Source organism: Microchirus variegatus (assembly GCF_963457635.1).
Source record: "Microchirus variegatus genome assembly, chromosome: 15".
NCBI classification, from domain to species: domain Eukaryota; kingdom Metazoa; phylum Chordata; class Actinopteri; order Pleuronectiformes; family Soleidae; genus Microchirus; species Microchirus variegatus.
Genome location: NC_139816.1, coordinates 3,702,207 through 3,719,189, shown reverse-complemented (window position 1 = coordinate 3,719,189; position 16,983 = coordinate 3,702,207). Strand labels below are relative to the sequence as shown.

Sequence of the window (16,983 nt, the reverse complement as noted above, 5' to 3'; positions counted from 1 at the left end):
TTGTTGCTGCTGTTGTTACGACGCACCTTGTACTGTAATGTGGATTTTGAAAGGTGCTACAACATGAATAAATTCATAATCCATTAATCTGTCGATCAGAAAATGTTGATCAGGGTTTGTAAAATGTCTAAGAATTATTGTGTATAAATGATTTATTTGTATTAAGGAGCAAAGAAACTAGAAAAAACTATGAATTATTCATCAATTGTGAAGATAGTTGACGAATAATCTCGTAATAACATGTTGCAGCCCTAAAATGAATGGAAACATAACCTCATTAGATGATTATCACTGTAATCAGACAGTTTTCATTATTCCTGGAGTCAAAACTTTAAATTTTCTATCACACGCGACGAACTTAACTCGCTCCGTTTCGCAGATGACGGCTTATTAAATTCCTCCCAATTCTAATGAAACGAAAACAAAAGCTACGGCAGGATTAACGTCACGGTCAAAAGGTGCGGCGCAAAAATGAGAATCTCTCCGACTCGCAGAGTATTATGGTCTGTGGAAGCGGCTCGTTAGAGAATACAACTCCGTATTCTTCTTTTCGAGACGACTCCCGGCAGACGAGGAGGAGGAAGCTAAGTGCTCTCAGAAATCCTCCATCGACTTTCATAACGGCGCTTCTTTTTTTTTTGTTTTTACAACCTGTAATCTCACTCGCAATTAATCCTCAGAATGAGTAAGTGTCATTGACTTGATTGGCTGCCTCTGAGGTGACAATCACTGCATCAGCGTGAGCCAGCTGTTTCCCGCGCTCCTCGTAAATTCCATAACCTCCGAAGCAGCCGCCGCTCGCTGCACTCGGCACGCTTCCATGTGTGTTTTATGTGCCGCAGAGTTGTTGTTTTTGTGTGTGTGTGCGTGTGCGCGTGCTGGCAAACAAGCACTGAACATGAAATGTTCATATTAATTAAGATCATTAGAGAAGTTAGTGGCTGTAAAACAGCGATCGCGACAACAGCGGCAGCAGAACTCGTCAATACGCATAAAAAAAAAAACACTCCCACAGTGAAATCTACACATGTGAAACATTAGCCGTTAAAGATGCAGTATGTAACTTTGTTCTTCTTCATCTGTAAGCATTAGGGTCGAGAATCACGATACCGCAATACCGATAATATCACATGACGACTGACCGCAAAAAGACACGCGTGACGTCACGTTTACGTGCTGCGACACCGGAGTCCAGGCACCGTTTACCATTTAGCTGCGCTAGCTCCTTCAGCGGCGTTAGCGCACCTGCAGTGGAACTGGATCGGTCTGCTTACTAAACGGAAAGAGCAGCGCTAACAAATAACCTAGCGTGCCTGTGTTACTGCGTATGTGTGCCTCTGTTTTTAAAGTTTAGCGTTACTTTAGAGACTCATTTCAACGATCCGGAGTCACGTAAAACAAGACGTCACGATACCGATAATATCGCGATTAGTGCCGGGCACTTGGTTAACGCACGTTAACGCGTGACGCATTTCCATGGCGATCCACTTGATGTCACGTTTATGAGCCGCGACACCAGAGTCCAGGCAGCGTTTACCAGTTAGCTCTGTCAGCTCCGTTAGCTCGCCTACAGTCGAACTGGTGCGGTCTGTTTACTAAACGGAAAGAGCAGCGCTACAAATAGCCAGCGTACCTGTGTTACCGCGTATGTGCGCCTCTGTTTTTAAAGTTTATCGCTAGTTTAGAGACTCATTTTGACAATCACGAGTCACGTAAACATGACGTCACGTTTTCCAGTCAGTCGTCATGGAAACGTGTCATGCATTAACGCGCGCTAACGTGGACGCCGTTGACTGCCGCTATCGCGTTAACGCGGCCAGCATTAATCGCGATACGTCCTGATATCTGTCGAAACTGAAGGAAACAAAACCGCTAACGTGAAAAGTTAAAAGTTGCAGGATTTCTCTATTTATTCACAATTTAGAGAATAAAAGTATACGGTCAGTGGTCAGCAATTGTTGACCCGTGGATCAAAACTGGCCCGCCAGCATTAGCGTCTGGGCAACAGCGCTAGCGAAATTACCGTAATAACCACAGCTTGGCTTTGACGTGCAACTTCTCCACTTTCAAAACAAATGGAATGTTTCCGATAGCACAAACAAGTCGTGTAATTACGGTCTGCGATACGCTCGGTGTTAATAATATATTTTCTGATGTGTATGAGCAATAACAGCAGTTAACGGCGTCAATGTCAACGCACGACGCGTTTCCATGACGACTGTCCGGAAGAAAGACGCGCGTGACGTCATGTTTACGTGACTCCCGATCGTTAATACGAGTCTCTAAAGTAACGCTAAACTTTAAAAACACAGGTACGCTGGTTATTTGTTAGCGCTGCTCTTTTCCTTTAATAAACAGACCGCTCCAGTTGCACTGTAGGCTAACCCTAACGCAGCTAAAGGAGCTAATGCAGCTAACTGGTAAACAGTGCCTGGACTCCGGTGTCGTGGCACGTAAACATGACGTCACGCACGTCTTTTTCCGGTCAGTCGTCACGGAAACGTGTTGTGCGTTAACCTAGTGCCCAGCTCTAGTGTGAACTCTAAATGTGTTTAGTGGCCCCTACATATGTGTTTTTGTGTTTGTTTGACGCACTTCCTGTCAGAAATTAAACAAAAAGAGTCAGTGTGGCCCAGTCCTGAACACTCAAACAATGTCTGAACACGGTATGAATCACTTCCTGTGTGCAGCGTGGGCATTTAAACGCCGCTATAGATAGAATTAATCAGCATTGCGGGAACTCGCTTGACTCATTTGACTTTAAATGCAATCTAGCGGTTTTTGTTTGTGTTTAAAAGTCTCACACTGCAGTTTGAAATTGGTCAGAATAATAGAAAAACACGCATACAAATGCTCTGTATCAAATCACGCCGCAGGAGTCTCGCCCGCTTCCCTGTCGCCGTCGAGCAAACGCGGTTACGCCCGCGAATTGTCGGTGCGATAAGGCGCTCCAAAGCGGATCCAAAGCGCTGTAAGTCAATTTCACAGATTGGATGTGGACGCCATGTGCAGAATGAGGCAGCATTATAGACTGAGGGTGGAGGGGGGGGGGTTTGTGGATTGTAGGAGCGCCAGCTGGATATTCAGCTGCAGTGAAGGAATATAGTGGTTTATACTATACCGGAATGTACGCCATGACACATTTACTGCGTGGACAAATGGTTCATAATGAGGAAAGAATCTAAATGAAGTAATTAGGAGCAGGTATGGATGCTGAGGGGAGGAGGGAAACGGAACGCTGTGCTGTGTTTCCCAGCGTCTGTGTCTCTGTGTGTGTGTGGGTGGGTTGGACTTGTGTTGTTAATTAACACCACAGCTCCTGTCTCCTCTGCTCTCTGCAGGCAGCAACAGACAGCACAATTGGGGCTTTTCAGGAAGATTTGCCTGCTGCAGTTCTGTGGGGGAAACTGCAGAAGAACGCACGGATATCAACACAATCTATCGCTGCAGCAACGAGCGCGAGAGAGAGAGAGACCGGCTGCAGACGGGGAAGAGATGCAAATGATGTGAATAATGCAAAGCAAACAATGAGATTTAAACGCAATTAGTCAGCGCACAGTGACCATGAAAATGACTAAGGGCCAATTCCAATTCCTCATCTTAACCCTCGAGCTCAACCCTTAATCTTAACTGGCCCTCAAAACCAAGTGTTGAGGGTTATTTCGTCACTTAGAAATGGGACACCCCCTTAAATGCAGACACGTCTTCAGACTGTAGGGGGCAGAATAACGCCAAAGCTGCGTCCAGTCTGTCGACTCCAAAAAAAGAAGAAGAAGAAGAAGAAGAACACATTTACGTCAGGATTATTTATTCTGATCCGTTTGTCAGTCAAGTTATTAGGTTGTCAGTTAGTTATAAGATGATACTCATACAAATATTCAGCTGACAGTTACCACACACCACGACTTATTGAAAAGTAAACCATAGCAAACCATCGACTATTGACAAAAGATCGTAAAATAAAAATAAATGTTACGCAACAATGACGTCAGTAATCCATAATATGGGCCTAAACTAAGATAATACAATGGTTTTCATCATTTTTTATATCTCTATTAAAGGTGCACTGTGTTGTATTTATGGGTTTATATAACCCAAAATCCACTTTTTTATACATATTATGTGCTCCTGCATTGTCTAGTCGCTGTATAATAGTCTTTGTTTCATTTTCATAGTGTTTCAAAAAGTCATGTAAAATAACACGGTCGCGGGCCCGCTACTGCGTTGCCACGACGCCATGTTTCTACCGGAGCCTGTAAGGACAAACGCGAGAGAACAAATCAAGCGTCGCTTTACTTGTAGCTGAAGTCCCGCCTCCACTCTCTCCGCTTCGACTGCTCCGCCCTCTCCCTCGCCTCACGAACCTCATCTGCCGACACGGAGAAAGACGACGAGGACGACATTTGACCGGCTGAGGACACCGTAGCGCTCGGGGAAGGGAGGGGGTGAGCAGAGGAGCAGTTCTTTGTTGTAAATTTCAGCCTCTCCTCTAGATGGCACTATAAACTACTTACTTCACCTTTAACAAAACAAAATACTTCATTTGTAGCGTACTCGTTTCGCTGCTTTCGGCGCCATCTTTGTTGATGTCAAAACACGCAATGCATTCTGGGTAGCCCTTGCTCCCCAAGGGTGGTCTCGGGATAATCTCAATATTGAGGGCGATACAGCCCTTAAACTCGGGCCCTCAACTTAATTTTTCTGAGAATCGGGACAGCACTTGCACCAGAGGGAGAACATTTTTGAGATTGAGGGTTAAGCAAAGAATTGGAATTCACCCAAAGTCTTCTGTTTACGCGCGTCTTTGCACGTCGTCGCAAAAAAAATCTATTCTATTGACGCTAGAAATCGTCCCAACTCTGCACACACAGACTTCTTCAGATCCACATCCATTTTCTGAAAGGCTAAAAAAAAAAAAAATCTTTTATATTCACCAAAAAAAAAACATTGGATTTAGCTCTAAACTGGAAGGTGAGGGAGCCAAACTGAAGCACTTTGGCGTCGACTTCATGGTCTGATGAAAAGAGCCGCGGATCGACACATGAGAGCGGCGGCAACACGACGGAGAAAATGGAGCTGAGGTGGAGTAAAAAGCTCGTGCGATTGTCTCTCCATCGCACCAAGATGCTTTTAGAGAGATACTAGAAAAAGAAAACCACCTTTTTTTTATATATATTTCATTACATTTTCCTATCATTCTCCAGCCGCGGAGTTTTGCCGCTCAGATCTGGGATCAAAGACGATACGAAGCACTTCAGACGTCAGCAGCTCAGGAGCAGAGAGACTGCAGACACACACACACACACACACACACACACACACACACACACACACACACACACACACACACACACACACACACACACACACACACATTCTTGTACTTGCTGCATACTGAGGACCAGCATTTCCACTTTATAAATCAACACAATTCCAAATATCTACTTCATGAATGACAAAAAAAAAATTGGAACCGAAATTTTTGGTCAAGAATTTGAAAAAAAAATTGATGCAAAATGATTTGTCAAAAATGTGAAAAAAAATTGGACGGAAAATTTTTGGTCCAAAATTTGAAAAAAAAATTGGACGGAAAATTTTTGATCCAAAATTTGGAAAAAATTTTTTTACCCAAAATATTTGGTCCAAAATTTGAAAAAAAGAATTGATGCAAAATTTTTGGTCCAAAATTTGAAAAAAAAATTGGACCCAAAATGTTTGGTCCAAAATCTGGAAAAAAAATTGACAAAAAAATTGATGCAAAATTCTTGGTCCAAAACTTGAAAAAAAAATTGACGCAAAATGTTTGGTCCAAAATTTGACACAAAAAGTCATACTATATACTATGTCGTCCAAAATTTGAATTTTTTTTTTTTTTTTTTTTGACAGATTGAGTATAGCATGTTATATCAACCTAAGGAAGTGATTTCAATGAAAACAAAGTGAGGACCGGCCAAAATGTCCTCACTCCGTAAAAATGACCTCACTTTGTTGGTTAAAAACCCTCACTGGTCCTCAGTATGCTGCAAGTACAAGAACACACACACACACACACACACACACACACACACACACACACACACGTCTTTCTGCTCTTAAGTTTCAACATGAAACACTTCTTCTTCTTCTTCTTCTTATTTCCCTCCCTGATGGAATTAAAAATACTGAACGTCAGTATGTGTTGACGCGTTTTTGTTTTTTTTGTTTTCCAAGCGTCTGCTGCTTTGTTTTGGTCGAAAAAAGACAAGAACATTGGAGTTCACGCCAAAAAAACGTCCTCTCAGATTAAGAATAAACGGTTTAAAAAGTGGGGTGTCTCAGACGGGTTCACTGATGATCTGTGACACAAAATGAACCCTGTATAATGGTGTTTGTGTGTGTGTGTGTGTGTGTGAGTGTATATAAGGGCTAATTCGATATGTCTCATCGGTGAGATAAAGACCCCGTCGCTGAACTCTCCATAAACAAAATGACATGCGCGTCATCGCTCATGTCGCGTCGCGGGAGCAGAGCTATGAACAGTCAATAAGGAGAACGGAGACAAGGCGCTAATCTGCTCCTAAAGTGATTGCCGGCACATAAACAGTGGAGACGAGAGGCCGTGCATCATTCACAAACAAGGCAATTCAACAGAGAGAGAGAGAGAGACGAGAAACAGACATCAACGCTTCACTCTGCGTCCGAATCACAGTCACACACTGAGGACACGTCGTGGGCGTCCCGAACGCTTCGCAAACGACGGGTTTAACGAACACGAAGAAGACGCGAGACGTCGGCGAGTCGAGAGGAACGTGACGAGAGCAGGCAGCTGCTCACTGTGTCTGAAACAAAAGTGTCCCACAGTGTCTCACAGTGTCCTACAGTGTCCCACAGTGTCCCACAGTGTCCCACAGTGTCCCACAGTGTCCCACAGCGTCACACAGTGTCCCACAGTGACCCACAGCGTCCTACAGCGTCACACAGTGACCCACAGCGTCACACAGCGTCACACAGTGACCCACAGCGTCACACAGTGACCCACAGCGTCACACATCGTCCTACAGCGTCACACAGTGACCCACGGCGTCACACAGTGACCCACAGCGTCACACAGCGTCACACAGTGACCCACAGCGTCCTACAGCGTCACACAGTGACCCACAGCGTCCTACAGCGTCACACAGTGACCCACAGCGTCACACAGCGTCACACAGTGACCCACAGCGTCACACAGTGACCCACAGCGTCACACAGCGTCCTACAGCGTCACACAGTGACCCACGGCGTCACACAGTGACCCACAGCGTCCTACAGCGTCACACAGTGACCCACAGCGTCACACAGCGTCACACAGTGACCCACAGCGTCCTACAGCGTCACACAGTGACCCACAGCGTCCTACAGCGTCACACAGTGACCCACAGCGTCACACAGCGTCACACAGTGACCCACAGCGTCACACTATGACCCACAGCGTCACACAGCGTCCTACAGCGTCACACAGTGACCCACAGCGTCACACAGCGTCACACAGTGACCCACAGCGTCACACAGTGACCCACAGCGTCACACAGCGTCCTACAGCGTCACACAGTGACCCACGGCGTCACACAGTGACCCACAGCGTCCTACAGCGTCCTACAGCGTCACACAGTGACCCACAGCGTCACACAGTGACCCACAGCGTCACACAGCGACCCACAGCGTCACACAGCGTCCTACAGCGTCACACAGTGACCCACGGCGTCACACAGTGACCCACAGCGTCACACAGCGTCCCACAGGACGGACTTCACCTTAGTGCTGATGGAGATGGACGAGAACAATGAGGCTGTGTTTGAACCATTCAAAAGGAGAAGAATTAAACATATATAAAAATATATAAATAAAGACAACAAAACAAAAAGCAAAAGAAAAACAGGCAGATGTGAGATTTCAGTGGTGACATGTTTAGTTAGCAACGCAGACACAACTCACAACATGAACACCATCAGAGAAGCTTCATGCTACTGTGCATGGACCCAAATACTACTAATACTAGTACTATCACTACTACTACCAGTCCTACTAACTCTACTATTACTAATACTACTACGACTCATACTAACTCTACTATAATACTAATACCACGTCTATGATCACTAATATTACAAATACTCACTATGATTACTAATACTACTAGTACCACAACTATTACTAATACTACTACCACTACCACTAACTCTACTATTACTAATACTACCATTACCACAAGTATTACTTATACTACTACCACTGCTATTACTAATACTATTACAACTAACTCTACTATTACTAATACTACTACCACTAACTCTACTATTACTAATACTGCTACCACTACTATAACTTATACTACTACTACCACTATTATTACTTACACTACTACCACTACTATTACTACTAACTCCTATTGCTAATACTTGTACTACCACTAACTCTATTACTATTACTACTACTACCACTATTACTAATACTACTACTACCACTATTATTACTTACAGTACTACCACTACTATTACTAATACTATTACTACTAACTACTATTATTAATACTACTACTAACTTGACTATTATCAATACTTCTACTACCACTACTATTACTAATACTACCACTACTATTGGTAATACTACTAACTCTACTATTACTAATACCACTAACTCTACTACTGCGACAAATACACTCATTACTGCCGCTCAGTGGTAGAGCGAGGGTTGAGGGTTTGATTCCCTGCTGCTCTTCACGACGCTGTTTCCTGATGTCGATATGTACGTATGAAGTGTGTGCGTGCGTGCGTGCGTGTGTGTGTGCGTGTGTGTGTGTGTGTTACCGTGGTAGTATGTGTGTGTCAATGACAAAGTGAGTGTAGACAGAAAACCTAAAAGCAGCTTAAATGAGATGTATGACGGCCTCAGAGCAGTCATTACTGTAAAGTCTATAGACGTTTGTGAGAGAAAAATGGACACACGCTAACGAAGGCTAAATAATCAAATGATGAACTGTTTCTCTCTCTCTTTCTCTCTCTCTCTCCTCCTCCTCTCTTCCTTGTCTTGTTAGCTGAATCTAATGATGCTCTAAAAATACCTCCGGATCAAGGAAGACACCGTCAGCCGCACACAAAGACGACCAGATGAAAGAGAACAGACTGTGTTTTTAACGACCGAGCTTGTTTCAAGAACACGTGGATCATTAACTCAGCGCTTTGTTTGTTACTGTAACTCTGCTGTAAGTCGCACCGAGGTTACGCGACTCTGCGAATATACTGTGTGCACATGCAAATGTATATTTATCTGCAAGTTTACGTTTATTTGAAAACACAAAACAGCTCCTGCTACATTCAATTAGTCTTTTGGAAAATATTCCATTTTAATTGAACCCTTGTTTACCGGCGTTGTGTGAGGAGCGAGCGACCAAAACACGGGTAGAAATAATTGCTGACTAGGCATTCCCCAAAAAATAATCAGCAAAAAAAACAATTATTATTTGAGTTAGCAACAACAACATAAAAAGGAGCAATTAACAACAGGAAAACAATAGTTTGGATTTGCTGACTTAGCCTTTCTCAACTAAAATGAATAATATTTGGAAATTCTACTGCATTTACATTCAAAAACTAAAGTTATTAGGTCCCAGTTTTATCTGCTATTATTCTTTATTTCATCATCCATTGATTTTCATTTTCTCATAGTCTTTAGGAACACTTTTTGAGGATCTTCATATGCAATAATCTGTAATCTGACCAAGATTTGGGTCTGATAATCCAATGAGTCAAAAACATATTCTCATATTCTGTGTTCCCACTTGCTAAGCAGCAGCAGCAGCCCTCCCCTTCCTTTGACCTGTATGCTGGTAACTGTGGCAACTATAGTAAACATCCACGCCACCTACTGGCAACAGGAAGTACGCCTTCAGTCATAAATGTTGAATAATTTACATGAAGCTTTCAGGGCGTGGTCAACATTTGTCTTATCCCTCCTGATCGATGTCCTTGTTGTTGTCGTCATCCAAAATTTGACAATTTTTTTGAAAAAAAAATGTTGTTCCAAAATTCGACAAAAACGTCATACTATAATATGTCGTCCAAAATTTGACAATTTTTTTTGGAAAGAAAATGTTGGTCCAAAATTTGACAAAAACGTCATACTATAGTATGTCGTTCAAAATTTGAGAATTTATTTGGAAAAAAAATGTTTGTCCAAAATTCGACAAAACGTCCTTCTATAGTATGTCATCCAAAATTTGAAAAAAAAATTTGGGAAAAAAATTTTGGTCCAAAATTTGACAAAAACGTCATACTATATGTCGTCCAAAATTTGACAATTTTTTTGGGAAAAAAAATGTTGGTGCAAAATTTGACAAAAACGTCATACTATAATATGTCGTCCAAAATTTGAAATTTTTTGGGGAAAAAAAATGTTGGTCCAAAATTTGACAAAAACGTCGTTCTATAGTATGTCATCCAAAATTTGACAATTTTTTTGGGAAAAAAATTTTGGTCCAAAATTTGACAAAAACGTCATACTATATAATATGTCGTCCAAAATTTGATTATTTTTTTCCCCAAAAAAATGTTTGTCCAAAATTTGACAAAAAACGTCATACAAAAGTATGTCGTTCAAAATTTGACAATTTTTTGGAAAAAAAAACTTTTGGTCCAAAACTTGTCAAATACGTCATCTTATACTATGTCGTCCAAAATTTGACAATTTTTTTGGGAAAAAAATTTTGGTCCAAAATTTGACAAAAACGTCATACTAAAGTATGTCGTCCAAAATTTAACAATTTCAGTCAGTCACGATTGACGCAGTAGACACTTTGAAATCCTTTCCGAGCAACCAAGATGTTCAGATTGAAAAGGGAACTGTGGTTTGAATTAATTTTGGAAAAATTGGGACAAATCTGAAATCTTGATAATGCTTGAAAATCCTATTCGTGGCTGCAGTCTAAACAAGGCCTCAGGCAATCGTGGTCACGCCACACCACCAACATTCATGGAGGGGATTAAGGGCTCGTTCAGAGCTGCTTTCCATCCAACAAAATTATTATTCAACAGTTTTTTTTCTGCAAAATTATAGCTTCCAATTACTCTCTGCGCGCAACAAGGAGCAGATGTTCCTCCCCCTCCAGATGTGTACAGTGCTAACACAGTTTGTGGTGTTTACCGAGGCTCGCTCAGGCGTGATCGATTAGTTCACAACTTTTTTCCTTTTTTTTCCTCCTCCGTGTTTCGCAGCTTGAATCGACTCGAACACACGGAGACCCGGCGTGAAGCCAGAGCAAACGCATCAGAAAATCCGTCAGCGAGATCCAGAGGAGACGCGTGTTTTTGCCGTCGCTAATGTAATAAAACGCGGGGGTTTCAGCTCTCTGATTATGAGCAATCACATTCAACAGCTGCTGCCGTTTTTTTACCGAGGAGCCACCTTACGCCGAGCGAGCGCTGGAGACAGCTTCTTTGGGCACGGGAGACGACTAAACCCACCTCATTAATCCTTCAGCTGTACATATTCATCACATCTCGGAGGTGTGATCGCTCTCTTTCGCCGCCACATACTCACACTCTTTTTTTTTTTACCTTGATACAAAATAAAAGAATCACATTTTCTCTCATCAGCTCCCTGCATGCCGGCGTTTCTTACTCTCACATCCTGGCCATTAAACTAAATTAGCATGTGAAAATTGGTGGTTAGGAATAGTAACGACACTGACGCAGCATCATTGAGGGTTGTGTTTACATCCGACTGTGCGACGACCGAAGCGTATGGATTACAAAAAAAAGTACACTCTAATTTAAACACACACTCTCACAGGAGACAGATGGGACAGACGCGATGAACATTTGGTAAATTACACGTTTGTTGGTTGAAAGACAGTGTGACGCGCAGACTTTCGTTGCATTCCAAGCAGAAATCAGTCGTTTGAGCTTCATTTTCAGCCAAATAGCTGCTGCTAGAGCTGAAGTCAAGAGGCACATATAAAAAAATTATCCTGATATTATTGTTTGTTTGCTCGCTACGGATTAGAGGTTGACGAATCGTTTTTCGCTAGTTAACCTCTGCCCGTAATGCCACGGAGGCTCCACTTAGCACTCATTATGTGCCAACGGCTATGTTTGCTAAATTCAAGTGTTCTTTTTCTCTGTTTTGTTAAAAAATTTGTGCGTGTGATTTGATTTTCTCCTCATGATTTGATCAGGTTGGGCTCTTCCGTAGTCCAGAAATCATACTTGTAAGAAATATGGGGTCTACAGCGATGCAAAATCAATCTACTACTAAAAAAACCCCTCTACAGCGTGTTGATCTTACAGAAGCAGCTTCGAGGTGCATTCAATGACCCGAGGAAATGTCTATATTTCCGCCTTGTGGTCAAATTTTTGGTTCAAAATTTGACAAAAACGTCATACTATACTATGTCGTCCAAAAAAAAATAAAAAATTGAAAAACTAATTTTGGTCCAAAATTTGATAAAAACGTCATATTATAGTATGTCATCCAAAATTTGTAAATTTTTTTGAAAAAAAAATTTGGTCCAAAATTTGACAAAAACGTCATACTATACTTTGTCGTCCAAAAAAAAAAAAAAATAGAAAAACTAATTTTGGTCCAAAATTTGATAAAAACGTCATATTATAGTATGTCATCCAAAATGTGACCATTTTTTTGAAAAAATAAATTTGGTCCAAAATTTGACAAAAACGTCATACTATACTATGTCGTCCAAAATTTGAAAAAATAAAATAAAATAGAAAAACACATTTTGGTTTAGGTTGACAAATCGTTTTGGCTAATTAACCTGTGCCAATAATGCCATGGAGGCTCCACTTAGCACTCATTATGTGCCAGCGGCTATGTTTGCCAAATTCAAATGTTCTTTCTCTCTGTTTTGTTAAATAATGTGTGCGTGTGATTTGATTTTCTCCTCATGATTTGATCAGGTTGGGCTCTTCCGTAGTCCAGAAATCATACTTGTAAGAAATATGGGGTCTACAGCGATGCAAAATCAATCTACTACTAAAAAAAACCCTCTACAGCGTGTTGATCTTACAGAAGCAGCTTCGAGGTGCATTCAATGACCCGAGGAAATGTCTATATTTCCGCCTTGTGGTCAAATTTTTGGTTCAAAATTTGACAAAAACGTCATACTATACTATGTCGTCCAAAAAAAAAAAAAAAAATAGAAAAACTAATTTTGGTCCAAAATTTGATAAAAACGTCATATTATAGTATGTCATCCAAAATGTGAAATTTTTTTTGAAAAAAAAAAATTTGGTCCAAAATTTGACAAAAACGTCATACTGTACTATGTTGTCCAAATTTTGAAAAGAAAAGAAAATAAGAAATATGGGGTCTAAAGCGATGCAAGATCAATCTACGACCAAAAAAAACCCTCTACATCGTGTTGATCTTACAGAAGCAGCTTCGAGGTGCATTCAATGACCCGAGGAAATGTCTATATTTCCGCCCTTGTGGTAACAGATACACAACTAATTAAATAATTGGAGAATAACACAATACTGATAATACTGTGGCATGTATATGGCATGTTTCACATTGTGTCTGTTCCATTAAAGGTGCCATATGTAAGAATGTGGCCAAAAACAGTTACTACACTCAAATTCAAAATACTCAGATCTTTTAGGTTTCATTTTCTGACGTAACTGGCAACCCGTGGTTGCTCGGCAGCTGAGACTCTACTGACTGTAATGATTGGCGGTAGGTGGCGCCACATGACAAAACATGATTTCAAAACATAAACATGATTTGCAGTCTGCAAAATATTTTTTTTTAAAGCAAATATTTTGTCTGTACTGTTGTTGTTGTGTTGGTACATTATTCCTGAGTCTCTGTGACACATTAGGAGGATTTTACGCCCCGGTTGCTTTAGATTTATTACGTCATGCACCTTTACTATTGTTATTAAAGTTTTTTGATTAAAACAAGGAATGCAGTACAAGTACAAGGCTGTTCTTTTTCATGCCGTGATGCACATAACATAATTGAGAAAAAGTAGGAGGCAAATTAATTGAATCAAAGCCTGAAAATGTGTATGACATATTTTCTTACAAGTGAGAAACTGCCTGTGATGCATATATATATGTATATATATATATATATATATATATGCTGCTGTATGTAAATAAAAAGACATTTAAAACCATCACTGATAAAAGAACAGGTGGACTTACTGCTTATCCATTTGGCGTTCGGATCGTGGACCTTAAAGTCTTTTCTGAAGAGGTCTCCCACCGTCACTTTGCCCTTCAGAGCCAGACGATCATCTTCACCTGAAAAGTAAGGAAAGAGGGAAAAACTGAGAAACTCTTTGTTCAGCACTTCACAGTGATACGATAGATGTTTTTTTCATATCATAAAAGATGAAATAACGACAATGAAAACAGCCGTGAGGTTTGAGAGGTTTGTCCACGTTCATTCAGTTTAAGTGGGAAAATGAAAAAGATTCAACATTCGTTCAACAAAATACCTAAATCTTCTCTTAAGGCAATGCAGAGCTCACACTTTGAAGTCAAAACCGCCAATATCTCATTCAGAAGAGATAATAAATACATTATTATGCCGCGTGTGCCGAGTGAAAAATCATCATCTGACAAAATCCTGATCATAATTCGTTGTTTCTCGTTTTTCAACTCGAAATGTAAAAAATTGAAATGCATATTCAAACCAGCCTGTTCCTCCGGTTCTGCTGGTTCAGATTTGGCCGACTCACAAACCAACCGTCAGCGCCTCCATCGTCTGCCAGTGAAATATCACACACCTTCATTTTTGGATGTCATATGAATGTGTGCAGGGGCTTACGAGTGACATTTAAAAGCAATTAAAAAAAAACAAAAATAAAAAACCTGGCGAGTGCATCATCGTCACTGATCGATAAAAGACAAAGGGATATTGTAAATAAGCCGCCATAGGCTGCATCTCCGTATGTCGTGTCCTGAGGCGAACATGCAGCGTGTAATAATAAAGTAAAATGACCGATTTATCTGCGGCTAATAAAAATGGTCTGGTGCTCACACAGGAACAATCAATAGCCACAAAAACTAAACTAACTGTACAGCAAACACATGGGACAATACACATCATAAAAGAAGACATAAGAAATCTATTATATACATATATATATATGTTTTTTTAAATACTATTCCACCTCTATCTTTGAGCTAGCAATGTCATTGAGTTAGCAATGTCTTCTTTTAGTGAGCAACATTTTCTTTTAGCTAACGTTAATCTAACAGATTATATATGATATATATATATGTATACATATATATGTATATATATGTATATGTATATATATATATATGATATATATATGATAAATAGCAACGTCTTTTTTTGAGCTAGCAACGCCTTCTTTGAGTTAGCAATGTATTCGAGTTAGCAACATCTTCTTTGAGCTAACTGATAGATAGATACGTCACTAGCTCAAAGAAGACGTCGCTAGCTAAAAGAATACGTCACTAGCTTAAAGACGTTGCTAGCTAAAAGCCAAAATCTGACAAAAAAGTCATCTTGTACTATGTCGTCCAAAATTTGACAATTTTTTGTAGCTTCTTTTAGCTAACGTTAATCTAACAGATTATATATGATATACACATTTGTATTCGCGTTAGCAACGTCTTCTTTGAGCTAACTTTCAACTGATAGATGGATACGTCACTAGCTCAGATACGTTGCTAGCTCCAAGAAGATGTCACTAGCTTAAAGACGTTGCTCACTCAAAGAAGACGTCACTAGCTTTAAGACGTTGCTAGCTCAAAGAAGACGCCGCTAGCTTGAAGACGTTGCTAGCTCAAAGAAGGCGTCACTAGCTTAAAGACGTTGCTAGCTCAAAGAAGACGTCGCTAGCCTAAAGATGTCACTAGCTTGAAGACATCGCTCGCTAAAAGAAGACGTTGCTAGCTCAAAGAAGACGTCGCTAGCTTGAAGACGTTGCAAACTCAAACAAGACGCTATCTATCTATCTATCTATCTATCTATCTATCTATCTATCTATCTATCTATCTATCTATCTATCTATCTATCTATCTATCTATCTATCTATCTATCTATCTATCTATCCTGTAGACTTTCTACAGCTGATATGTTTCTTTTTTGTTCGTCCACGTGATGAAATATAACTCTAATAAAACCAAAATGACATCTTATATCTGCATTTGTGAATTATTGTAGCTAATAAACAGTTTCAGTGATTCAGCAGCATGAACAAAAACAAACGTACAATCTTGGATCTCAATAAGCAGCTTATTATATTTACCCATTATGACTTTTTTTTTTTTGCATGTTAATAGAGAGATTATGAAAAAAAAAGGGCACGAGGAGCTGCAAACCATAACAAAACGGCACATTTTTTCCAAAGACGGAGGAAACATAAAGATATATAACAGTAATTAAAGAAATCAGAGGCCTGTGATTGAGACGAGCGCGTCTCATCATCAGATCAGACGTGCATATTTACAGCCGCCGCATCCTGCCATTTCATTTCAGCTCAATTTCATCCATCAGTGCTCATCACATCATCTCCCGCTCCCATAATGTGACTCGTTTCACCTCCGTGTGCATTAACCGGGAGGAGAAAGTGCGGCGAGTGAGTTCCTTTTGGTCCCGGTTGTTGTTGCTGCTGCAAAACTCAGTCGCGTTAGAAAGTTTGTGCTTTAAAGGAGACTTAATAAATATATAAAAAAAAAAAAAAAAAAAAATTGCTTTGAGGTTTCTTCAGATGGACACACCGGTTTCCATGGGGATTAAAGATGAAATGTTCTCGGGGCGACCAGACTGTCGTAGTGAACGTGTGATGTTTAATCCCCTCTGCTTATCCCGGTCTACGTCCACACTGCAGCTGTCACTTTCCAGTTCAATAAAATTCTTATACACAAGTAAATAATAAGAGAAATATATATGTATATATATATATATATATATACGTATGTATGTATTCAGGGGCTTGCTGAATAGCAGGCGTATGTCCGTGATCAC

General features: G+C 40.5%; 1 protein-coding gene across 1 annotated transcript in view; it reads right to left on the bottom strand.

Annotated features, from left to right (window-relative positions):
• Positions 1 to 16,983, bottom strand: part of LOC310937244 (A-type potassium channel modulatory protein DPP6-like) — a gene marked incomplete at its 5' end in the record, with an annotated part of 222,330 nt that overhangs the window by 69,462 nt on the left and 135,885 nt on the right. The window contains one exon of the mRNA XM_083901474.1: positions 14,181 to 14,279. Within this exon, the coding sequence (XP_083757600.1) occupies positions 14,181 to 14,279 (99 nt within the window). The remainder of the gene's footprint in view (positions 1 to 14,180; positions 14,280 to 16,983) is intronic.